Below are 24,717 nucleotides of genomic sequence, written 5' to 3' on the forward strand. Positions count from 1 at the left end.
CGTTAAATCAATATAAATAATACAGAGAGGATAAAATTCTTCTCTTAAAAATCAGATATGAATCAAACTGATCTAATTAATAAAATACAATAGAGTTCATTGATCTTAAATGAAATCTTATGAAAATAGATTAGAAAGCATGCATGACAAGACATACTTTAAAGTTGCTAAATAATTTTTTAAATCTTCATATTCATCCATATTATTGAAGATCTTATTGTCTATGACGAATGCAAAAGAAGTGAATCACTAATTCGTACTACTAAGCTCCAATAAAAGAAGTCTACAAAATATTTGCTCCACATTCCTATTCAAAGCACAAAAATAAAAACAAAAAACAAACACTCCATACAAGAAGAGACAAACATTAACCCTATTAACAACCAAAACAAATGCCTCTTAATCAAGGATCGTTTGTGTCTTTTGATGAAACTCGAAGTATAAACCCAAGTGGTAAAAACCATATCATTGTGAAAAGAGATCATTCATAGAAAACAAGATAGAAATAACTTGAAAAAAATAAGCCAAATCTTAAGAAAGAAACAGAATATATTATATATGATTGTATATGATAAATGTATTTTTTATTATAATTAACGGTTTGAATAAAATTATTATAGGGTTTGGAACTAACTGAATGATTTAAATTTACCAAAAAAAAAAAAAAGTCGGCTATAGTTTTTTTTTTTTTGAGAAAAATAATTATTTTCTATGTTTGTGATCTTAAAATCAAATCAAAGATTTTTTCTATGGCAAATTAATGTGGCTTAGATTTTTTTTTTTACTATTTGATTAAACTTTCAGGGAAGTAGCTTAGATGTTTGTTCTTTTGCATACTGCTTGAAGCGTTGAATATGAAAATGACATGATCAGTCCAAGAAACAGTGGAAATTATATTATTATTATTGAAGAAGATATTATTCTAGAGTCTTTAGTGTATGAAAGGTTTAGAATGAGACGAGCCACATGGGAAAAAAATAGGTTCAAAATCAAATAAAATCAGAAGCTTCCGAGCAAGTGCAAAAACACACTGAACACCATTCTTCAAACAAAAGCACGCACGGGTAAGTGGTTGAAATGAAACGTTTGACCCAAACGCAGTACGAGCTGTAAAATTTTACTGACCACCGACGTGAATGTAATTGAAATACAATAAATTTGGCATATAGAGCAAGTCATAAAGCATGTGCTGGCTGCTCATTTGAGCAGACTTTTATTACCTAACGACACACACGTATATATGGTCGTGGGTCACATGTCGGTAAGTTTAAAATCCCGTGCATAATGCCATGAAGGGCACCTAGGATTAATTGAATGCGGGTGTTAGCTCTCTTGAGTTAAAGAGTTTTTGGCTGCTATAGCGGCTGCCTGCCATGGTGCTTGGTCGCTCAGGCATGGGCAATTGAGTGAGACTTGCCATCTATGGCCTGAAACCTGCAAAGTCATAATTTAATAATGGAATGAGCAATGAACCTGGCTTAATTTTATCTCATTTGAAGCTTCTTTAATAGTTTGTAGTTGCAGCTGGTTCAAGAATAAATTTAATTTTTAGATTCGAAAATGTTAATATTATATATATGTACCTACATCACATGTTGTCATGATAAGATACTGCTCACAACACTACTTTTCGCAATAGTGAAGGATAGAGGGTGGACCTAATAGACCATGTAGCTGTGTTTTCTTGAGGGATTGAGTATTAATTCTTGAACAAGGTGAGATGTCATCATCTCATAGACATTACCTATAAATGATTATTGCATTGAAACACAAAAACTTCACAAAGTAAATCTTGAGCATTTTTTTGTTTATGGGAATATATAGGGCTACGCAGATGGATGGATTACATGATCTTGAACAGTATATCTATAACCAATATTGTTCCTTGGAAATGATTCAATAGTAATTTCAATAAGTAATTTGAATTAAAATCGGAATCATTTAACTTAAATTTATTAGAAAGATGACATGTGGAATGACCAACAAATCAAAATAAACCAAATCCAAACAAATTCTCACACTAATGTTGTTGATTGGGCGCGAGTGAAATTAATGTTGATGGGAGTTCCTTGCAAAGTCATGGGCATGGCATGCAAGAGCAGGAGAGTCTTATTAAGAGAGAACAACTTGGCAAGGTGATTGTGACGAACAGGTAGTGGAACTATGGTACTTTCGTCGACGGCAGCTGTTGGATAAGGATATGGTCTGCAATGAAAAAGGTTACGCTTAAAATTGGATTCGAATTCATTACTTTCTACTCCTAAACTGGACGTTTTTCCGATCCTCGCAGGCGCTATATCTGTGAGGGATTTCAGTTTTCTGCGTATAAGATTGGAGTGGGACTGTCTGGTCATCTACTTTGGGAGGCAATTTTCGAGCTGTTTTCATGGTACGCATTGGAGCTAATTCAAGTGAGAGTGTTTCATAAGTCAGAAACAAATAATGTAAGATTAAATTCGGCGCGTGCAAGTAATTTTTCAAGAGTAATTAATAAATAATAAATTAAAAGTTGAGCTAATTATTTGTACGACAACTCGCAAACCTACCTTAAAGGAAAAGGGAAGCAACGTTTTGCATAAATTTGAAGCTAGGTTGGGGGTTTGCCATCGTAGTCTAATAATATTGCAGATGTTCCTAATTAACAATTAATGTAATTAATAATCATTAGCAAATAGAATTTCCCATGCACGCCCTTTTCTTTATGGATTTTGACTCATAAAATGTAGGTGAATGTCTTAGTCTTGGATTTTTGGCTAATTCTACATTTTCAGCTTTGAGTTATAGATCCAAACCAATCAAGAGCATGTTTGACAAAATTTATTTATTTATTTTTTAAATATATAATTTTACGTAATATTAAAAAATAATTTAAATAAATGTTAAGAGTTATTATAATTCAAATATATCTGTAATTTGTGTGTTACACAAAAGCAGTTTGGCAGGGAGTGAAAGGTCCAACAACAAATTTGACATTATCTATTATTAATTAATATATATAATCATGAATAATACAAATAGAAGCATTTGCCATTAATGGAAGACTTAGTTTTAAAGCGTGATTATTTATTTGGTGGCTCAAATATGGTTTTCCCCGAGGGCGATAGTTCAACTCATCTGAAGATGAAGGTGAGATATACTTTTGACCATGAAGCATCAACTGCCACTCTTAATATTTTTAACTTTCTTCATTTTTTTAATATATATTGTGGGACGATTAGCTAGTTTCCTAATTTCGTTTCATTTAAATGAAAAAAAAAAATAATATACGTGCAACAAAGTTTCTTTTTAATAGAGATTTTGAATTATTGATTTTAATTGAATTGAAATATATATATATATATATATATATATATATATATATATATATATAAAGAATTGTTTTTTTTTTTTTTCCTTTTATCAATGGGAATTCTTACTAAAAAAGAAAAGATTATGAAAATCGAAATATGATAACAGGACCATGCAATCCTGTGTTTGCAACTTGCAATTGGAATAAAGAAGTATGCACGCATTCCTCATTCCAAACGCGCCCTTAAAGACAACAGTTGATGAGAATCTTAAGTAGGTGAAAAAGAATATAACTAATAATCCCAAATTTAATTGATTATCAATACTGAAGGACTTTGTTTAAACTTCTCTCGAGCACCTTTATCTTGAGTGTTCATTTTTTTTATCAATAATTTATAATTATTTATTTTGAATGTATTAAGTTAATGTAGAAGAAGGGTATGCCTTTAATATTATTTAAAAAAAATAATTTTAATATATAAAAATTACCTGAAAAAATCGTTAATTTTGTGAATTAAAAAATCTCAATTTATTTTTTGTTAGGTTGTAAATAATGGTCATAAAATTTAACCAAACCAAAAAGTCACCTCTCATTTTAGGTTTGAAGAGAAAATGTGGGATTTCACTTTTCAAAATGACAGATAATATATATATATATAGAGAGAGAGAGGTGGGGGGCCCATTATCCAGAAAGGTCCCCTGTATATAATTGCAAGCAAATGTAAATTCATTCAACAAACTCTGGCTTTGAAGAATTGTTGACCAAGCTCCCTGCAGCCCAGCCACCCATCCATCTATGCCTTCTCTTTATATAACAAATCTAATAAACTAAATCAAAACTGTATGTTTACCCTCTCAAAAGCCACTAATTAAACCCTTAACCCAAAGCTACATACCCACATGTAACTCAAAACCATCCTTAATTTTCTCTTCCCCTTGGCTGCTGGAAACCAAATCTCTCCAATGCTTAGACTCCTCACACTTGAACTACTCCTTGCCTTTCTCGTCCTAATTTTCTCTCACCCTTTAACTAATAATGCTGCCACAGCCACCGCCATTACTCAACAATTCAAAGAAGCTCCACAGTTCTATAACTCCCCAGATTGTCCTTCATTTGATCAAGATGAGATTGATTCAGAATCAGACGGTGATAGCACCATCTTTTGCTCCGATAAAGCAGTCCACGTTGCAATGACTCTTGATGCAGCATATATACGAGGCTCCATGGCAGCAGTTCTCTCTGTTCTTCAACACTCTTCTTGTCCCCAAAATATTGCTTTCCATTTCGTAGCTTCCGCCTCTGCCAACTCCTCTCTCCTACGCAACACCATCTCCTCCTCCTTCCCTTATCTCAAATTCCGAGTTTACACATTCGATGACGCGTCCGTGTCAAGACTCATCTCCACGTCTATCCGTTCTGCTCTAGATTGCCCGCTAAATTATGCTCGAAGCTACTTGGCCAATATCCTCCCTATATGCGTTCGCCGAGTCGTCTACCTTGACTCAGACCTCGTCCTCGTCGATGACATTGCCAAGCTCGCCGCTACTCCACTGGGTGAAAAGTCTATTCTTGCAGCTCCTGAGTATTGCAATGCGAATTTCACTTCTTATTTCACACCAACTTTCTGGTCTAACCCTTCTCTATCGCTCACATTTGCGGATAGAAAAGCTTGTTACTTTAATACTGGAGTTATGGTCATCGATCTCAATCGATGGAGGGCAGGGGACTACACTACCAAGATTGAGGAGTGGATGGAACTGCAGAAGAGAATGAGAATATACGAACTGGGTTCGTTGCCGCCATTCTTGTTGGTTTTTGCAGGGAATATTGTGCCTGTTGATCACCGTTGGAACCAGCACGGGCTCGGTGGTGATAATTTTAGAGGTCTCTGCAGGGATTTACATCCGGGTCCGGTTAGTCTCTTGCACTGGAGCGGTAAAGGGAAGCCATGGGCTAGACTCGACGCTAATCGACCATGTCCTTTGGATGCTCTGTGGGCTCCATACGATCTCTTGCAGACTCCATTTGCGTTGGATTCTTGAAGACGAAGGAACCTTCGCTCGAGTACATAAATATAAAAAAGCATATATATATATATGTGCTCTTGCTGGAACCTGCTGATAGGAATAACACAGAGAGAGGCAGGGATCTGAAAGAGATCAAGATCATATACAGATATGTTACAGTTTCGAAGTTTAATTAGGTATGTTGGTAGTGTAGATGATTATACAGGTGTTCATATACATCTATCAAGAATTCATTTTTCTGTTAAAATCATCATCACTGGTATGGTAGAGATCAGAAGAAAGAAGTTTACTACTTATCAAATAAGGAAGAAGCCAGAAACGGGAAGGGGATTCATGAACTTCCGCCATATTTGGTTAATTAATTGTATCAAAAAGAACTGTTTTAGGTGGTCTCATGAATCATTATTTTGTTTAATAATAATAATAAGCATCTAAATATTCTCTGAATATTTTCCCCTTTGCTTTTATCAATTATGTTTTTTCTTCTAGTATTTAGCCTTTAATATAATTACAAATTTAGTGTTAATATATAGATTTTTTTTTTGTGCTGGAATCATCAATAATTAATTCAAAGTATTGATTGTGTATAATTAAATAAAATTAATGTTCTTTCTATTTCGGATATAAATGAAAACTCAAGGAACCAAGAATTTTCTCTCTTTCAATTAATCTAATTTTTTTTTTTTAGTGAAATTAAAAGGCTGGAAAGAGATATTGCCAACTGATAAGTAGAGCAAATAAATTCTAGGGGCAGCCCTTCTTTTTGTCCTTGTGTACCTCTATGGCTATAGGGTTTTCCATCAATAATAAATCAAGAATTATATTCTCAAAAAAAAAAAAATTAAGAATTAACTATTAGAGACAAAGACCCTTCATAATTTTCTATGTCCTACACTGCATTTCGTACATGTTTGTGTACTTCTTTTACATTAAAAAAAAGAAAAAACTTCTAAAATATATTTTCACTGTATATATTTCGCTTGAACTTGTTAAACTACACTATCATTTTCTAATTTCTACATTCACTAGTTTAGAAATTAAAAAAAAAAATTATAGTAAAATCTTCTGCAAGATGCTAGAATTCAAATGGACTGTATATGAAAAGTTGCCAACTAGACAATGCCTTCCTCATCAATCATTCCCATATTATAAAATGATCCATGCCAGCTCTTTCTGATAATTACCTCCATGGAAAAGACTATTTATTTGACTTTTTCAATTGATAAAGAATTTTCCCAATCTAATAAGATCGAATTATTGTCTTTCCATGATCTTACCAAACATGAAATTAATTACCGCATAACAAAGAACCAAAATTAAATACCCAATACCAAATTTTTATTCACTTTTTTTAATAATTTAATCCAACATGTAATATTAATTAGTAAATCATTGAAGTACATGTGTCAACTAGCAAGAACTTTGAAGATGCCATTACCATGCCACCCTTGTAAGAATAAAAAAAAAATAGAATAATAAAAAAAAAGTGTCGGTAGAGCAAAGCAATGTACAGGGAAGGAGGTAGGGTTGGTATATGTGTGAGTGACGCGTGGCATGCATTGGAGGGGAAAAAACACTTTCGTACAGTACAGAATTGGAATTAGCTACGCATAAAAGTCTTTGCATGTGGACCCTTAGCTTCTGTTTTTGGGTTTTCAAGCTCTGTGATATGCCCATCAACTTATCTCTGTCCTTTTAATTTCACTCACATCCCTTAATTTATCTTTTCATTTCTATATTGTCCCTCAACTTTTCATAATAATCTTGATTTTATTAATGCCTTTTTGATTTCAGATGATTTTAATATTGAATTTTTTGCGTATATTACATCATCTTTATTTCAATAAGATTTGAGTCAGGCTAAGCTCTTGTAAGATGAATTTGGCAGGTATTTTTACTCGAATTTTTATAGCAGAAAGTCTACGAAATTTAATACGACAGCGTAATTAAATTAGGATTATTTGAACTGGTGCACAAGTTGGTGAAAGAAATTCCTTTTTTTACATTTTTAATACAGGAAAAAAAAGAATATATTTTATTGACTTCCAGATAATGAGTTGTCGGAAAATAAAATCATGACGAACGCGTTTTCTAAAGAATACTGTGATGGCTGCCAGCAGGGCCAACGCGGATGCCATCTTTTGTTTTTTTATATTTATAATTAAAAATATTCTTCAATTAATTTTTGTACATTCTTTAATATTCATCATAAGATATTGATAAAAAAAAATATCATAAGATGCACTCTTTTACCTCATCTTAATATATTTAAAATAAATAATCTCAAAATACTCTCAATAAAATCAATCTTTTTTTTTACATGCCCAATAAAATTAATTTTCAATTGATAAAAAAGAACTCACATTATCTTTGATGAGATTACATTTTAAATTTCTTTTTTTTTAATTATTTAAGTGGATATTAATATCTTATCTCAAAAATTTTTTATTTAAATTTGATTTATTATAAATTTAAAATATAAGATATATAATTAAATATATTTATTAAATATATTATTTTATATATATTATATATTTATATTTTAAATTTATGATATATCAAATTTAAATAAAAATTTTTTCAAATGAAAGTAGATTCTGACAAAGTTAAAACAAATGAAAGAAGGAAAGAAGACAAGAAGAGAAATTTATTTTATTGTATTATTTAATTGAAGAAAAAGATGGTTATTTACAAATTCCATTATTAGTGTTACCTTGAACTCATAGACTTTTTCCTAGTAGACTTTTCTACTACAAAGGGTTAGGTTAGGTTAGGTTTACAAAGGAGTTGGCCACTTTTCTTGGACCCTAAACAAATAGAGTTAGGTTCCAAACAAGAAGAGTTGGATCTTCCCTCCAATTCCATGCTTCTTTTCTGTCTTCTTCTTCCCTAATCAACTTTCTCTTTTGGTTCTAAACAAGTAGACTTGGGTTTTTTTAATGAGTTTAGAATAATCATTCTAGGGGCATTACGTAAGTCTTAATTAGAGGACCCATTACACTTAAAGAGTTCTTGAAATGATGTTATAGATCATCATTCGGCGTCACATGTAATGTATGTAAGGACGGTGATTTCTTTCCCTTCAATTATGTTTAGTGATTCTCAATTGAGCAATGACATGTGGTGCTACCTCATTTATCTGTTACATAATCCTTAGGAAATTTCATTTTCACAATGTATAATAAAGTTAAAACACTTCGATTTCAAGGTACGACATCAGGGCCCCCTCTTCTATTTATGTAATTTCAATTGGTACGAATATGATTCATTCTAAACCTACGGTATCTTTTAACTTTGCCTCAAATTTGCCTCCTCCCTTGTCTTGCAATTTGAGCAACTTCAGTTTAACTAATGAGAGAGAGAGAGAGGAAAGGAAACTGATCAACTCACGTCTCAAATTTTCATAATCAATTGCTGCAGAATTTCACTATCTTTCAGAAGTGGCAAATCAGAGGTAGCCTGACATGCTTCATGTTTCCTACCCAGGCAAAAGGCACAGCTTACTGTCTTATTTCATATGCAATTACCTAAAATCCTAAGAAAACCCTGCAATTAGCTGTGACATACCTTTCTATACCAACTTTTGATGTGCTTGAAATTTTAATATATATACATATATGGATGGGGTAAGTTCTTCAGTTAAAAAAAGGTTGCTCTATTTTGCACGCCAGTAAGATGAGACACGCCTTTCTGGTTATTTTTGTTTAATACATTTTGGTAGGGGCGAAGAAAATAAGACCAGTCTTCCCCCATATCAAATTACATTACATGTGAATCACATCTACATTAACGACTATCTAAGCTTAATCAATTTAGTTAAAAAATATATAGATGCTTAATCAATTACTTCATTATGCAATCTGGCTTTGAAGTCCACTTGATGACATCTTTATACATAATTTATGAAGTTGTTTTCAGTTTATGTCCATTTTAAGGGAAAATCTTGCTTCAAAATGCGGGCAGTATAATTTCATATTTGCTTCAAATGTAAACACACATGAATATGCCTAAGCTTAAAAATAATAATTAGAAACAGAACCAGCTGCAATTACTATCCACTTTTCTCATTCTCAGCAGCCGAAGTGACTACTTCGTGATCTGCAGTCCCCTTGGTAAGGAATTTGCAACCTTCTTAGCATAACACTGCTGATGATATTAACCTGCCAAGGACTATCCAAATGCATTAAACAATTTTTTTTTTTTTTTTTTTTTTTACCTTTTAATTTCAATCTTCTTCTTTCTATAGTGAAGAGGAAGAAGAATGACAGTGACGGCCATTAATTTTTCCACTTTCATTAAGAATCTACTGTGTATGCCATTATCAGATGATACATCTTCCTGGAAGTCACTATGAATTACATCTCAATTGACAGTGATTGAGCAACTATGCAGACGATGCCTGAAAGAAAAGTTAATTTCGTAGATGTTAAACTCTAGTTTGTCATAGGCTGGATTTCATGTCCCATAAATGTACGTCCCATAAGACTACAACTTTCCTATTAATCACATATATTATCCTATTGTATGCAAAATAGAGGATGAAACTTCAACATCAGCATGCTTTTACATTAGAAGCCTCCTTTCCCTAAGCAAAATGTACCTTACAAAATATATATACAAAGCGGTCCTCGTTTAATCAACTTGTACAAGTCTTACAGATTTTCTCAACCTACCATTTTCCCTTGTAAAGTTGGAATCACAATATTGATTATTTAACCTGTTCCGTTCGTAGTTATCTTTCTGTTTCTGTGTAAGCACAATCGTGGGACCAAACACCTTCTTGGGGTCAATTTATCATTACATTTTGAAAAAAATACCCTTCAGATATTACTGAAAGATGCTTATTTAAAGTAATATTTAGTTATTTTAAAGTTTTTATTACTAAAATATATTATATTTAACTTTAAAATTTAAAATTAACATATTTAAGGTGCTACGTTCTAGATAGCAACTCCATCAACCTATATACGCTTGCACCATCCAAATATTAGTGTGGGAATGGGATATGAAAATATTGTTCATATGCAGCATGCACTAATAAAAATTTCGGGAAAAATGTTCTGTTATTTGTAAGAGGGTATTCCTCTATGATACTAAAAGGTTTAGCAGTGTTTATACAGTCAATTGTATCTCTCTCTTTTGTGGGGTCAATGACTAACGGCCTGAAACTGACAACATATAATCTAAGTGCTCATTTTATGAAAAGTCAGCCGATAATAATTTTTTCAATTATAATTTACGCATTAAATAACAGCCTGCTTCTATCTATTAGAAAGTAATCCATTAGATACATCATCCATGGCCACAATATAACAAATAAACTATATATATTTACAATATACTGAAAACGATTATCATGACAGAGTCTTGATGATAATGATGACCACAATGGAATCTTTAAAAATTCCAAACAATAAATTACAGAAAAATAGCTTCCGCTGTACCTTCACAAACAAAGGAACAGATAACTGCAACCATCTAGCTTCTTTCCTGTGTCTTTATCTTTTCCACTTTATTATTGGGTCATTGTGCTGCGTTAATCTTCAATTATCTTATACTCTATTCAGCGAACGAATCTAACCATTAACTGCAAGTTATAGTTTCCTTTCAATGAAAAACAAATTACAATACCTCAAGAGGGCCATTGTGCATCAGCCTTTCTAGCTTCTGTCCATCAAATTTATCATTTAGTAGGACCTTCAGGCGCTGAACTCCTCATAATCCATTGGTAAATGCATTACATTTCACAAGTGGCATGTCTTCATTCAACAAGTTTTTATTCAACATGTGAAGTAGGAACAGCTTGAAGTGCCAAAATTCGTTGAAAGTGGCACTTAACAACACATTCGTATCAACATGTCCTGCCTTGATCCATAGTTTATCTCTATTTTTCATTAAATAAAAGAAAACCCATTCTGAGTATTAAGACTCCTTGGAAGAGTTACCTGGCTAGTATGCACGCTGAGACAAATCATCTTATCACCAAGAGTAAAGTATGTCAATGTCCATCCTAGGAATGGGCTGGCCATCCAGGTCATGATGCAGATGACAGTGGTGCAATATTTTCTATCTCCAGGCATGGGCCTTAAAAAGTGGTCCCAGTCTTGAATACCTGCATTCTGTTGATTGCTTCAGGTGGATTTCTTGTTGAGCCAAACAACTAACAAGCACCTACAGTAAAATTCAAAATTCACATCAAGGGGAAGATATAAGTTAAATTACAAAACGATCTATAAATTAGAGAAAAAAAAAAAGTCATCTATTTACTTGTTTCCATTGACCTAAAAAGTACACAAATAAGAGAATTATACATATTTTTCAAAATAGACAAAAATGTGGGCTTTAAAGCCCTTGGAACCATTGCAGACGTCATGGGCTGGCTGATATGCTTCCAAGGCTTTAAAGCCCACATTTAGGATTGTGTTTAAAAGCGAAACCCCCACTGATTTTAAAATTATTTTAATATTAATAATTTAAAATTTACTAATAAAAGTAAAAGTGAATAAGATAAATAAAAAATTGAAATTTTAATCAAAATTTATGAAATAAATTAATTAAGTCAATCAATTTCAAATGATTTTACATATTATTTTTATTTATAAAATTAATGATTAAAAAATAATTAAAATGTGTGAAAATATTTATAAATATTATTTTTTAAATATATAATAAAATACTTAATATATATATATATTTAATAAATATAAGGATTAACCATTAAATCGATAAAAAAAAATATTAATCGAATACAATTAACATATAGCAATTGGGTTAAAAAAGCCCAATGAAGCCCACTTTTTCTAGTGAATAATTTTAGTTTTGTACAAGTGGACTGTGGACCCATTCTTTGGATCGTCGTGTGGTGGGTGCTATGGAATATGCATCACAGCATCCGCATCACTGCAAAACAACGAAGAGTGGTTTTCGGGGCAACCCAATGCCAGTGTCCTTAGCTTCCAGGAAGCCCAGTCTCTGGTATCCCGCTCCCACTCGGCAATTTCTCTGCAAGAACTCCTATTTGCTTTTATTCTCAACTTGGTTGCTTATCCCCAAGATTAATTAAATCCTATCGGCTTTTCCTCTACCCAGCAGTATATAGCTAGCCTTTTCTTTCTTGCTCGCAAACAACTCTAAACTTCATGGCAAATACTAGCGTATCCAAGCCTTCTAAATGGCTCCCCAGCAGCCGAGGTTTCAAGCTAATAAGTCTCCATTGCATTGGCTCAAAACCCAGATCTTCTCACTCAAAACAATCCAGGCCCCCAAAAGAAGAAGAGCTTCAGATAGTTTTTCGTCACTTCGATAGCGATGGAGATGGCAAGATTTCAAGCGAGGAACTTGGTGCTTATTTCACATCCGTAGGAGTGTCCATGTCACCTGAAAACGTTCAAAGAGTCATCAAAGATTTCGACACTGATGGCGACAACTTGCTGGAATTTAATGACTTCGCTCGATTGGTTGAAGGAGACAACAGCATTGATGATGATCTTAGAAGGGCTTTCGAGGTGTTTGAAGGAGACGATAAGGGTGGTGGGTGCATTACAGCAAGAGGGTTACAAGGGGCATTTAATCGTTTAGGAGAAGCAAAGTCTCTTGAAGAATGTGTAGCTATGATTAGAGTATTTGATCTCGATGGCAATGGCGTACTTGATTTTCATGAATTCCACAAAATGATGACTTGATTTAGTTCTGCTGTAGTTTGTGCTAGAAATATCAAGATTTTTAGACCATTTTCTGCCTGGTAGATTTTTGTTAATTACTCTCCTATTGCATCTTTAATCTTTGCCAGCTTTAATTTGCAGAAATTATCAAAAAGGATAAAAGTGATTGTGGGTCAATGTCAAATTTTAAAATTTTGAAGTTTTTTCCTTTATTCCACAAAAATAATTTTTTGAATTATATTTTGGTTGGAAATTAATTTTTCTAAAAATATTTTCTGTAAATGAATTTTTTTAAAAAGTGCTTATTTTTTAATTTTAACAAAATTTAATTTAGCAAAAAAATTAAGAACTAAATAATAACTTAATTAAAGATAATAATTTAATGAAAAATATTTGTTGTCAACTCATTGAAAAATTCAAAATATAAAAAATGGAATCATTTGAATTCATTTTTAAATTTATGGACTAAATTTCAATTCAATTTTTGAATATTAATTTTTAATTTTGGAAAAAAAAAAGCTCACCATAAACGACATATCGTTTTTGAGATAGGTTTTTCCTCAAAACTAAGGGTAAGAGAAAAAGGAAGCAAACCCAAAAAGATCACAGGTTTAGAAGTGACGATTTTTCCTCGTTGGACACTAATTTTTCTTTTTTAGTCAAAGATAAAAATGCATTAATAGAAGAGACAGATACAAAGCCTAAGTCTTAACAGCTAACCTAATATACAAGTCCAAAGGATGACAGAGACACAGAGTTATCATAATACAGAAAAAGCTAGCCCAAAACAAACATGCACCCAAAGTCCAACAAACCAAAATCCTAAAGCTAAAAGCGAAGCTGAAAGAAGACAGGCAAACAGCGCGCTGCTAGGCCTGGCCTCTGGGGCTCTCGAAAAAGAACCCGCAGGGCTCACACCCTAAAAAATCAAGCTTCCAAAAACAACACGAAAGCCTTGAGCAAATGATCTCAACCAAAATCAGTGATTGTTTGCTCCCTCCTGCAACTACATGATAACAACCTCTATTAATCTATCCCAATATTCCTTCATTAATCCACCTTCCCTCTAATATCTCCAACAATCGCCCATACAAAGGGGCTGTGTGTCAGCTCTATCTTAAATTCCTTACTTCTGTGCTACTCTTATTATTTGTGAACAACTGAACATGAAAAAAATATAGATACTGAGATTGTTTTGTTCTGGACTTGGGTTACAGTTGACCTGCATTTTTGCTTGGTCTGCAATTGCAGGGTTTTAACAGATTGATCATGCACTAGAACATTTGACAAAGTCTCAGTCTCACTAGCCAGCTACAATATGACCAGTTCTACGGTTCCCCCAACCAGACAGAGAACTATGGACCCGCCTTCGAAAATCGAAATGGGTTAAGACAAATTAATGCCTTGTTGTTGTCTTCTTAATCCTTTGGTAACGCAAAATTTGCAAAATTCCAACCCCTGTCTATTGCCTACCCAGTGTGGAGGGATCTTCTCTGAGAATAATTTTCTGCCTTTTTATAATGTGGCTGTTATCACGGGCCAGCAGAAGTATGGATTAAATTACTCATAATCTGTCAGCTGGGGAATCAATACTCATTTATCTTCTCTTGTCGCCACTCGCCACCATAACAGCAATATTAACACGAAAACTAGGTCAAGTCAAGATTACTGACCGGTGTGTTTTTGCAATCGCCATATTAATTATTAAAGTAATGCAGCTATTTGACATAGATTACCTGATTTTTTGGGCGGACAAGTCAATGAAACTGTTTTTTTTTAATCCTAAAAAACGCGTTAATTTTGCTAAACAATCTTCATTATCATTCTTGAATCCTAAATTTTTTGCTACCCATTACTCGTTTTCCTCCCTGGAAACATCTATCCACCATGGATCAGTTCTTTCTTGGCTTACTCATTCTCAGCTTCCTCATTTCTTCTACTACTTTTGCTCAACAGAACTACTCAGCTAATTCTGCACTGGACTGCGACAGCAGTGATGAGACTGGACCATCTCCTGCATTTCTCTACACTTGCAATGGCCAAAACAAATCTTGTGATGCCTTTCTCATCTTCAAATCTCAACCTTCTTATGACGCGGTGCCTACTATCTCAAACCTCACATCTGCGAACAAAGACGAGCTTGGAAGAATCAACAATGTTACGAAGTTTTCAAAGTTCCCTTCCAACAAAGAGGTAATAGTTCCTGTGCATTGCTCTTGTTTAGCCCAATACTACCAAGCCAACACTACATTTCAAGCCACGAGTGACAATACTACGTATTACGTTGTAGCAAGTCAAACTTATGAGGGTCTTTCTACTTGTGCTGCTCTTAAGAGAGCTAATGAATATGGTGAGTTTGATTTGGGGTTTGGTGTGGAACTGCAAGTACCACTAAGATGTGCCTGTCCTACCTCAACCCAAATTAGGAGTGGTATGAATTATCTACTTACTTATCCTCTTACCATTGGCGATACTGTTGATAATATAGCTGAAAGATTCAATACAAGTGCAAAAAGTATAATTTATGCAAATGAGTTGGAAGAGAATTCAATTATTTATCCAGACACAACGATTCTAGTACCTTTGCAAACTAAACCTACAAGTTCAAACACCATAATTCACGAAGACCCACCAAATGTTTCACGTCCTTCGGCTTCTAGTCCTGGAGACAGAACATCCAAGAGGGAACTATATGAATGGATTGGGATTGCAGCAGCTTGTTCGTTGCTATTCCTCAGTATCATTCTAGCCATTCTCCTTCTGCTTTGCAAAAGGAGAAAAAACGAGGTTCTTGAGACCAGTCATGAAACAGAACATGCATTGCCGAAAGATCTTCGTATTGAGATTGCAAGCGTTGAGCAAGTTTTGAAAGTTTTTGGACTTGACGAGGTGAAGAAAGCCACTGAGAATTTCAGTTCCAAGCATAGAATAAATGGTTCTGTCTACTGGGGAGAATTTGGTGGAGAGATTTTAGCTGTCAAGAAGATGAAAAGAGATGTATCAAAGGAAGTGAGCATTTTGCAGAGGATCAACCATTTCAATTTGATTAAGCTTCATGGCTTTTGCGAGAATCTGGGTTGTTTCTATCTTGTTTTTGAATATATGAAAAATGGTTCTCTACGAGAATGGTTGTCGGATGAAAGGTCTGAAAATAATGGAAGTTGGAGTAAGAGGATTCAGATTGCTCTGGATGTTGCTAATGGACTCTACTATCTTCACAGCTTTACTGAACCTGCCTGCGTGCACAACAACATTAAGAGCAGCAACATTCTTTTAGACAGCAACTTAAGGGCCAAGATTGCAAATTTCGGTCATGCAAGAGCAGCAACAAGGGGAACAACAACAAATGCTGCCCTGACGAAACGCGTTGAAGGGACTAGAGGTTACATGGCTCCTGAGTATGTACAGGCAGGTCAAGTAACTCCCAAGATTGATGTATATGCTTTCGGAGTCGTGCTCCTGGAACTGATCACAGGAAAAGATGCTGTTTTTGTACAGGATGGAAGGGAAACACCACTTTCAACAGCAACAGTTTCTATTCTGAAGAAGGAAAATGCAGAAGCTGAACTAGCTTTGTTCATTAATCCTAGTTTCCTTGGGAGTCATGAGATTAAATTGGCTCTACGCCTGGCTAGAGTAAGCTTAGCCTGCTTGACGCACGAACCAGAAAGGAGACCGGGCATGGGGGAAGTGGTGTCAACGCTGTTAAAGATTCAGGCAGGTTTGGAGAATACAAAATCACTGGAAGTTGACTCTGTTGATGTAGAAACTCCACAATGGCGTTCATCAATAGGTTCAACTGATTGGAGAGCTGAAGCTATTTCGAAATAATTGTTTTCTTTGTATATATTAGGACCAAAATTCTAATATTCATTACTTGTATCAATGTATATCCCCCAATTATTCATATGACCTACGAAACTAAGCAAGATATTAATCTACATTACACAAATTGCTCTGTTCTGTAAATCAGTCTGTCGCCCTTAAACAAATATCAAAGGACCACTTCAAATTCAAGTCCATCGATCTTGTCCTCTTTTCCCTTTAATCCACACCTAAAAAAAAAAAAAAAAAATCGTCTCTTTCTACAGGAACTCAAACTCATCAACTTCACTCCATTCATGATGCGCCGAGTAACATTGAAGGGGCAAGGACAACCACTGACCCAGTTACTCAATTCAGCAAGTTAATGAATAATTGCAATGAACAATCTAGAATTGCATTGGCAAGTAAGGATTGCTCAGAAATAAGAGACGTTGACCCCATTTGCTAATTAATGATCCCATGGCACTGAGCACCTAGACTCAATGTTAATGAAGTGAGCTTCTTGTATCAGAATATAGATACAATCAAGACTGAAATCAAAGAATGAAAATTTTCTCATTAAATAATAAATTTACCTAAAGCAGATATCCAATGGCGTAATAGCAATGAGACCAAAAACAAATCAGAACTCCTGAAATCTACTCTCTAGAAAACAATTCCTATGTGCAGTGTGCTTTGGCCTTGGGGTCACATGGAAAAAGACCAAAGCTTTTAACTGTGTTAAAGAAAAGCTTGGTAAGAAATCAAGATTCAGGACTTCAATATGGAAATGTTCCTGTCATTCGAATATGGTCAAGTGTCCGTTGAAGGCCATATTTTTGCACTGCTTGGTGGCCTATTCTGAATCCATCTCCATAAACTGCAGAAGTGTCTGATTCAATTTGATGCTTAAAAAATTCCCCAAGCTTCCTCTCAAATGTAGATATTGTACCCCATTTTGAAGCACAAGAAGCAGAGGATGAAGCAACATTGCTGCCTGAGCCAGATTGAAGCTGTGACTCTAACCACATGTGTGCAAGCACCTGACAAATGCCCTCTTCAACATATTGACTGAGATGTTGGAAACCTTGCAGAAATTAAAAATATCTCAGCATCTCCAGAGAAACAGACCCCAAAATGAACTCCATTGCAAAAAATGAAATTATTGGGTTTTCTGTTGATTAACATTTGTACAAATTGCTACAAATCTACTTGAATTTTTTTTTTATGTGAATTTAAGAAAGAAAAATAAACTGATTTCCTAAATCCCAAAAAAAAATTTGCACCTTTAAGTCGCATCCATGCGTGCATCATCTCATGAGCCAGGATTGACCCAGTAAGCAACCTGCATGAAATGAGATTTCCCGCCACATATAAAAAATCTAGCCAGTAATTGCATATCCAATATTATAAACATTCATAACTGCCACCAAATATGCAACATATTAAAGAAGTGCTTGATATATAGAGTTTATGAAAGACATAAGAAGCTGTCCCAAAACTTCCCACCACACCAGTGCAAAGAAATTTTAAGAACGGCTAAGTGAAAGAATGCAATTTCTCTAAGGGCCTATCTAAAAGAGAAATCTGAACTTTCACACAGTTTAATTCCAAAAATAAGAAGTATTTAACATTAATCGGCCTTTAGTGTCTAATTTGTACACGAGAAAAAGTTAAAAAAACAATTAACGTCTGTTTTTATTTCAATTATCTATTTGTTCTTGATTACACCCTCTGGTAAAAGTATAACAGCAAAGAGACCTAAAGGTATACCTTGGGAGGCCAAACAGTATAAGAATTGCTGTCACCTCACAACGACGTGTCAATTTGTAAGGCTCTGTTACCATTCCCATGGCTTGGTTTTCTACCCCAAACTTTGGCCGCCTTAATACCTGGTCATTAAAGGTCATTGTAACACAAATTTCCAGCCAACACACAAATATTAGAACAAGATTCAACCAATCCACCACAAAATGCAAAAGGAAGATTTAAAAAATCTCTTACCCTGCTGACTGTTTGTTCCTCAGAAAGGCAAAGTCCTCTGGTTTCTGGCATATGATAATGGTCCTGTGCAAGAAAGAAGTTTCAATACCTAATCATAAAAAGTTCGCAGAGGAAAATAAGAGCCATTGATAGATTTTATTTGAACATATGAACAAAGACATATACCATCTTTTCCATGTGTTCAATAATGTTGGACGTGATAACTTTCTTAGTCTATGCATGAGGCAAATTTGTGTTTTCACCCTTTTTTCGAAAAAAAAAATTGATTTTTTTTTCAAGGCTTCCTGCCACAGACAACCCTGTAGTCCAGCGGGTATCTAACAACCTTATAGCATTTTGTTAAAATGAAAAATTAATTTTTGTTTTCAAGGAGTCAAGCTGTAGATGATGCTGCAGTGCAATGGATATCTAACAAACTTATAGCACAACAAATCTTTTTATGAGTTTAGGTAGAACGTAGAAGAACTAAATATTGTTTGACTTTGTATAATATATGTAGAAGATTGATGACCAAAGAATAGCCATAACTTGAAAATCTTCAATTTAGTTTTTATTTTTTTTAAAAAAAATCATAATTCATTTATATTTTTCAATTTCTCTAAGAAAAGTAAAGGTGGGGTACATTTTAACTGTATTTGATGAAAATAACCACAGGTTTTAGGTCAATATCAATTAAGCCTATCTTAAAAAAGGAAAATTGTTTTACAGTAGGCAATATAAGTTTTTCTTTGCCACATTTACACTTACATTCTTTTCCCCCTCCCGGGCTTCATTCAGAGCTTGCCTCTCAACCAAGAGTAGTGGGACTTTCTGCTCCACTCTCATATTCAAACTTTCATAAAATTCTTGTATATCAAGGTAAAGGGGCTGGCATTGATTCGTGTCCATGACTGCAGAGTCCAGGCACTCTAGGCAGAGCTTCCGACCATCATTAAGTGCAACATATCCTGTGTGTTGTGGCTGTATGAATTGGGAAGACGTATCACAAAATTTTGTAAGAAAACCAGATCACCAAGAATTTCACCGGAAAGCTTCAAGGCACTGCTTATGCCTTAATTCATTCAACTAACCTCCATTCGCTCACAGCTGCAGCACCGAAGAGTACCATCATGTTCATGAGACGGGCAGTATTTCTGGATCCAAAAAGGATGTGCCCTATATTCAATAAGACCAGCAGGGTTTGTTGGAATCTGTCAAAAGATATAAAATCAAAAGAAAAGCCAACAATGACTGAAAATGAGTAAAATACTTAAGAAAAACAACACATACTTCAGACCTGTTAAACAGCAAGGCAGTTGACATTTACAAGCTAAAGTATTAACAAATCTTTTGGACCCCAATTTTACTGAAATTTTAGTATTTGTGTTGAATTGAAGTGTAAATTCTATAAATTATGGCATATGGTTATAGAAACCTTTTCTTTTTGATCCTTGATCAGACACAAACAGCTGGTACAACGTCAGAATCAATAAAGGATTTTCTGGTTACAGAAGAGATGCTTACGAAGCACTTGCACACGTCACATTTTGGAAGGTACCGCTCCTTGTAGCAAGATTTATGATAACGGTAATTCCCATACATGGAGAACTGTGGGAGAAAGAGTATATGTAAAGTTAACCACTGCACTCCACTGAAACAAAATTCTAGTAAAACAACCAATAATGGGTTTACTGTAAACAGCCATAATCTAAGTTACATTGGCAGCTAATCAGGAGTATGGTTTGCACCTCATAATCAGAAATTGGTTGGTTGCAGGCATGGCACCGGAAACATTCCGGATGCCAAAATGCATTGAGGCAATTTAGAAATCTTCCCTGACCAATCTCCATACTACAACCAGCACAAATCCTAGCCACAATGAAGGCATTCTTGGGTCATCTTTCTTGAAGATACTAACACAGTAACTGAGGATATTGTGTTACTAGAAAAGAGAGTGATAGCATCAAAACCAGAGCAGGATGGTGTTCAATTATCAATGCAAATAAACACATTCAAATATTATTTATTTTAATTTTTTTAATAAATAAGTCCACAGTGTGGAAAGCCTTAGCTACTGAAGCTCCCTTTTACACAGCATCAGTAAATAAGTAGAGCTTTAAAAGGGAAAAAAAAAAAAGCTCCTTTTTAGCTATAGGCTCCACGAAGCCAATGTAATTGATGCATCATAAGAAGATTATCCAATCAAAAAAGCCCTTGAGAATTAAGATATCAAAATATGGTCATTTAGAAACAACATTTTTATTCAAACAATATCAAGATCTAATGTAAAAACTAAGGGCCTCAAAATAGAGCAAAGCAGATAATTTGGAATAAGTAATAAAAGATAAAAACATAGGTGTAGATAATTTTTGTTTCACTTTCCAAAGGCAAAGAGGTGGGGAAAAGAATGGTGAACATCATATACACATTTGACAGTTTCAAAAGAGCGATTTACATGTATGCATCAACAAATAATTAACAAGAAATTAAAACCACTATGGTTAATGAATTGACAATAAACTAAAGTAAAATTTAATGTGCAAAACAGCTGACATACCTATACCCCATTGGAAACTGAACTGGGATGGGTTGATATACATTTCCTTGGTATGCATTGCCATTTCCAATTCCATATCCGTACCAAGGAGGAGATTCAACATTCAAGCTCTCTTGTAGAGCTCTAGCAAGTTGCTCATCTTCTTCCAGCTGAGTCTCATTATCTATCCAGTAATTGAAAAACATAATAGTTTAAATCATAGAATATTAGATCACGAGATAAATATAAAACAATTTCATAGAAAAGAAGCTGAAAACGCTCAATCATTTTACTAGCAAACTATTGGTTCACAATCATGTAGAAACATGTAGAAAGTAATAAATCAATTGTTTGACATATCAAATAACCAGTATAACTTATTGCAGAAAAAGAAGATATGAGATGAATACCAAACAAAACGCATACATGATAAAATAAGTATCACTGATTTTTTTTTCTTTTGTGCACAAATCTTTAGCATGCCTCTTTCTAATGTCTGACTGTTGGAAAATTTGCTTTCACATTATGTTCAATTTCTGCGCACAAGTGGCAAAATTAAGCATACAATAATTCACCTATCTTGTTAAAGAAAACCAATTAGTAAAGTATAATCATTTAGCTTGCTTTAAAGCAACATAGATTGACATCGATAATTGAATTGAAGCTCCTGTATTTCATGGAAAAACCCATAACACTAGAGATGCAACATGAATTAGACACTAAACAAGAACAATAAGACCTCTTGAGACAACCCATACGAGTAGCATTTTGAAGTGAAATTCCACTGCTTATCATGTATCTCAAGGACATGCAATAGGTCTTAGACTGGAAACAGAGCTAATCACTGAAGCAAGTGCCCTAAAGTGGAGCTTTAAATCCATTATGTAAGCTATTGTTTAAAAAAGCCAGATCCGTATTACATTATGCACCTTTCCATGAAGAACTTTCTCCAAGTATAGCATTCTCAATCTAGAAAAAGTACCATAATAAGTCAACATACTACCAATAAAATCAAAGCATTAGTGTCAGCACTTGGCATCAGTACATCACATACTATTTCTTTGAGACTGACAAAAAATCTCAAAATGTCATGTAAAGATTTTGTGACAAGAACACAATTGCAAACAAGAAATGCAATGGATTAAGCAAAATGCCAAGCAGCAATACACAATACTTAGAAGATCCATGACAGCATCCCACAGACATATTAGCCAACAATCACATTTTTTCCACCAGTAATCACATTCTATTTTTCTGATAGTAACAAATCTACAATTCCAAGTCAAAAGTTTTGGAAACACAGGTGTGCATGCAATGATTCGATCACAATGCAAAGCAGTAATGTATATACCTAAAGTGCTCATGAGAGTATCATATAACATCCATGTTACTTACTAATGACATTTGTTCCAAAATTTTCCTCTAAAAGGGAGAGTGCAATAGCACGATCGATGTCTTCATTCTCCTGCTCCGACCACACAACCTACAGTAAGAAGAGTAAATTAGGAATCAGGTTTAACTTAGAAAATTTTCAACCAAGGTTATTCAGAGACTCTTGGTAGTAAAAAAAGTCAAAGTTACAATATCCATATGAGGGACATGTTGTTTGATGCATCCCCTAAGCTTTGTCAGCTGTCTTCTAAAATGTGCTTGATTTAACTGAAAACATAAGAGACAGGATGCAATGCATGTTCCAATCATACAATCTAATCCAACTTCACAAAAATGAAAACATAAAAGATTTCATTGCTAAGAAATGGCCTTGGTCAGTACCCCAGAAGTGGACGGAGTGTAATAATTAGGATCCTCTCCATAATTTCCTTGATAATGGTCATCTGAAATATTATGGTTGGAGCCTTTAAAAATTTTGCTAAGCCATCTGTTCATGGTCGATGAAGTTCTTGCCTGAAAGATAAACCATTCATACAATGATGCTAGCGAAAGTGACAAAGAGGCTGCTTAATATTTCCTTTTACTATGTTATTTGCAAGCACCAAGCAGTTCCATACTCAAAATGAAAGTGTGAAACTCAATTTACAAGATGGATGATAGTATTGAGGACAAATTCATTTACCAAAAAAGGGAAAAAAAAAAGTCAAGTCAAACCAAAAAAGAAAAACTGAATGCAGTTGAAAAAAAAAAAAAACCCACAAATAAACAATAGCAACGCAAGGGCCTAAGCATCCAAGTGCCCCTGCAATCCAATGATTGGGCGTTTCATATGTGGGTGCAAGTATTAATTCCAGTTCTAGGTTAGCTAACTCTATAACTCTATTGCATTTCTCTATAGCAGTCATTGGAAACCAGAGATACACCATAGCAAGCAAAATCCTCAACCAGGAGTTGTTAAGCTATCAGAACTTGCCATCAGCTCAAGTCAATCTAACAGAAAAAGAAAGAGAATTTGTTCCAGCTCAACATGCCTACCAAATTCACCACGCATAACATTTAGATTTCGGATTCTGGAGAGAGAAAAAGAAAAGGTAAAGAACCAAGTAATGCAGGAGTGACTGACCTATAAGAAATTAAGAATAACCTGCAAGAAAACGGCAGAAGCAAAAGAAACCCAGATCAGATTGGATCCAATCAACACGAAAAGCCACAAAATTTAGAGTCAGAAAAAGAAAAGAAGAGAACTTTTGGTAACAGGCATTTATCTTTTTCTGTATAAAAGAAGAATCTAATGCAGGAACACGGAATCAGAAAATGGTTATGTCCAAAAAATAATGGAGATTAGAGACTAGACGCAAAATAAGAGAGAAGTAACAAGAAACAGAAGTTAAAATACGAAAAGAGTGTAGGTAGCGAAGGAGTGCTTGAATTGTACGCAATTTCAAAGTCAATTAAGGACAAATGAACGTATAAATGTTTAAGATTAACAGATTTTTGTCATAAACCAAAAAGGGTTTAACGAAGGATCATCAAAACCCAATTTGGTTGGAATGCATCTGGGGTCCCCCTGCAATTCTTCTACGAGAAGGCCACAAAGAAGGTTCTCTCTTCATTAGCAGAAGCTTACAGCAACGATTGTGAATTTTCACGCTGCTGCCATTTTTTTTTATATAATAATAAGGTTTTTTTTTTTTTAATTAGTTCTCTTTAAGAACAATGATTTTTTTTTTTTCAATCTTTTTACCAGCAATGACTTTTTGTTTTAATTTTTTAAGGGCAATGATTAAAGAGCCGTTATTTAAATTTACTTTATCAAATTCACGCATGATAATATAAAAGCTCATTGAGTGGAGCCTCTATTTCAACGTCTCATGCCTAATCTTATTAGAGATAACAATAACCTTTTAGAGGTTAAAACATCTTAAATGTTTTATTTTTTTGATCTTTAAATCAGTTTGAAGAATCACAATAAGTGATCATAGCATTAATAAGCTGTAATGCATATAACTCCATCTGTCCATTTTA

General features: G+C 34.1%; 4 protein-coding genes across 8 annotated transcripts; 3 read left to right on the top strand and 1 right to left on the bottom strand.

Annotated features, from left to right (window-relative positions):
- The first annotated feature begins 4,012 nt into the window (after positions 1-4,012).
- Positions 4,013-5,763, top strand: LOC110631591 (probable galacturonosyltransferase-like 1). Its single transcript, XM_021779464.2, has one exon. The coding sequence runs from the start codon at positions 4,252-4,254 to the stop codon at positions 5,329-5,331; it is 1,080 nt and encodes a 359-aa protein (XP_021635156.2). The 5' UTR covers positions 4,013-4,251; the 3' UTR covers positions 5,332-5,763.
- Positions 5,764-12,252: 6,489 nt separating this feature from the next.
- LOC110631600 (probable calcium-binding protein CML41) lies at positions 12,253-13,046 on the top strand. The gene has a single exon (XM_021779482.2). It carries the CDS (start codon positions 12,456-12,458, stop codon positions 12,996-12,998), a length of 543 nt encoding a protein of 180 aa, XP_021635174.2. The 5' UTR covers positions 12,253-12,455; the 3' UTR covers positions 12,999-13,046.
- A 1,757-nt stretch (positions 13,047-14,803) lies between these two features.
- LOC110631603 (lysM domain receptor-like kinase 4) lies at positions 14,804-16,886 on the top strand. The gene has a single exon (XM_021779486.2). It carries the CDS (start codon positions 14,865-14,867, stop codon positions 16,806-16,808), a length of 1,944 nt encoding a protein of 647 aa, XP_021635178.2. The 5' UTR covers positions 14,804-14,864; the 3' UTR covers positions 16,809-16,886.
- A 447-nt stretch (positions 16,887-17,333) lies between these two features.
- LOC110631579 (protein DA1-like) lies at positions 17,334-24,352 on the bottom strand. Of its 5 annotated transcripts, XM_021779448.2 has the most exons (13): positions 23,816-24,351; positions 23,074-23,205; positions 22,882-22,959; positions 22,696-22,783; positions 21,322-21,484; positions 20,513-20,633; positions 20,289-20,372; positions 19,856-19,975; positions 19,533-19,745; positions 18,786-18,848; positions 18,555-18,673; positions 18,068-18,126; positions 17,334-17,868 (listed from the first exon to the last, which is right to left on the bottom strand). In XM_021779448.2, exons 2-13 carry the CDS (start codon positions 23,185-23,187, stop codon positions 17,561-17,563), a joined length of 1,530 nt encoding a protein of 509 aa, XP_021635140.2. In that variant the 5' UTR covers positions 23,188-23,205; positions 23,816-24,351; the 3' UTR covers positions 17,334-17,560. The 5 variants fall into 5 exon arrangements, with proteins under 5 accessions (XP_021635140.2, XP_021635142.2, XP_021635141.2 ...); XM_021779450.2 differs by lacking the exon at positions 20,513-20,633 and having other exon boundaries at positions 19,856-19,940; positions 23,816-24,352; XM_021779449.2 differs by lacking the exon at positions 22,882-22,959 and having other exon boundaries at positions 23,816-24,350.
- Positions 24,353-24,717: the final 365 nt, after the last annotated feature.

This window comes from Hevea brasiliensis, chromosome 12 (genome assembly GCF_030052815.1).
Source record: "Hevea brasiliensis isolate MT/VB/25A 57/8 chromosome 12, ASM3005281v1, whole genome shotgun sequence".
NCBI classification, from domain to species: Eukaryota; Viridiplantae; Streptophyta; class Magnoliopsida; order Malpighiales; family Euphorbiaceae; genus Hevea; species Hevea brasiliensis.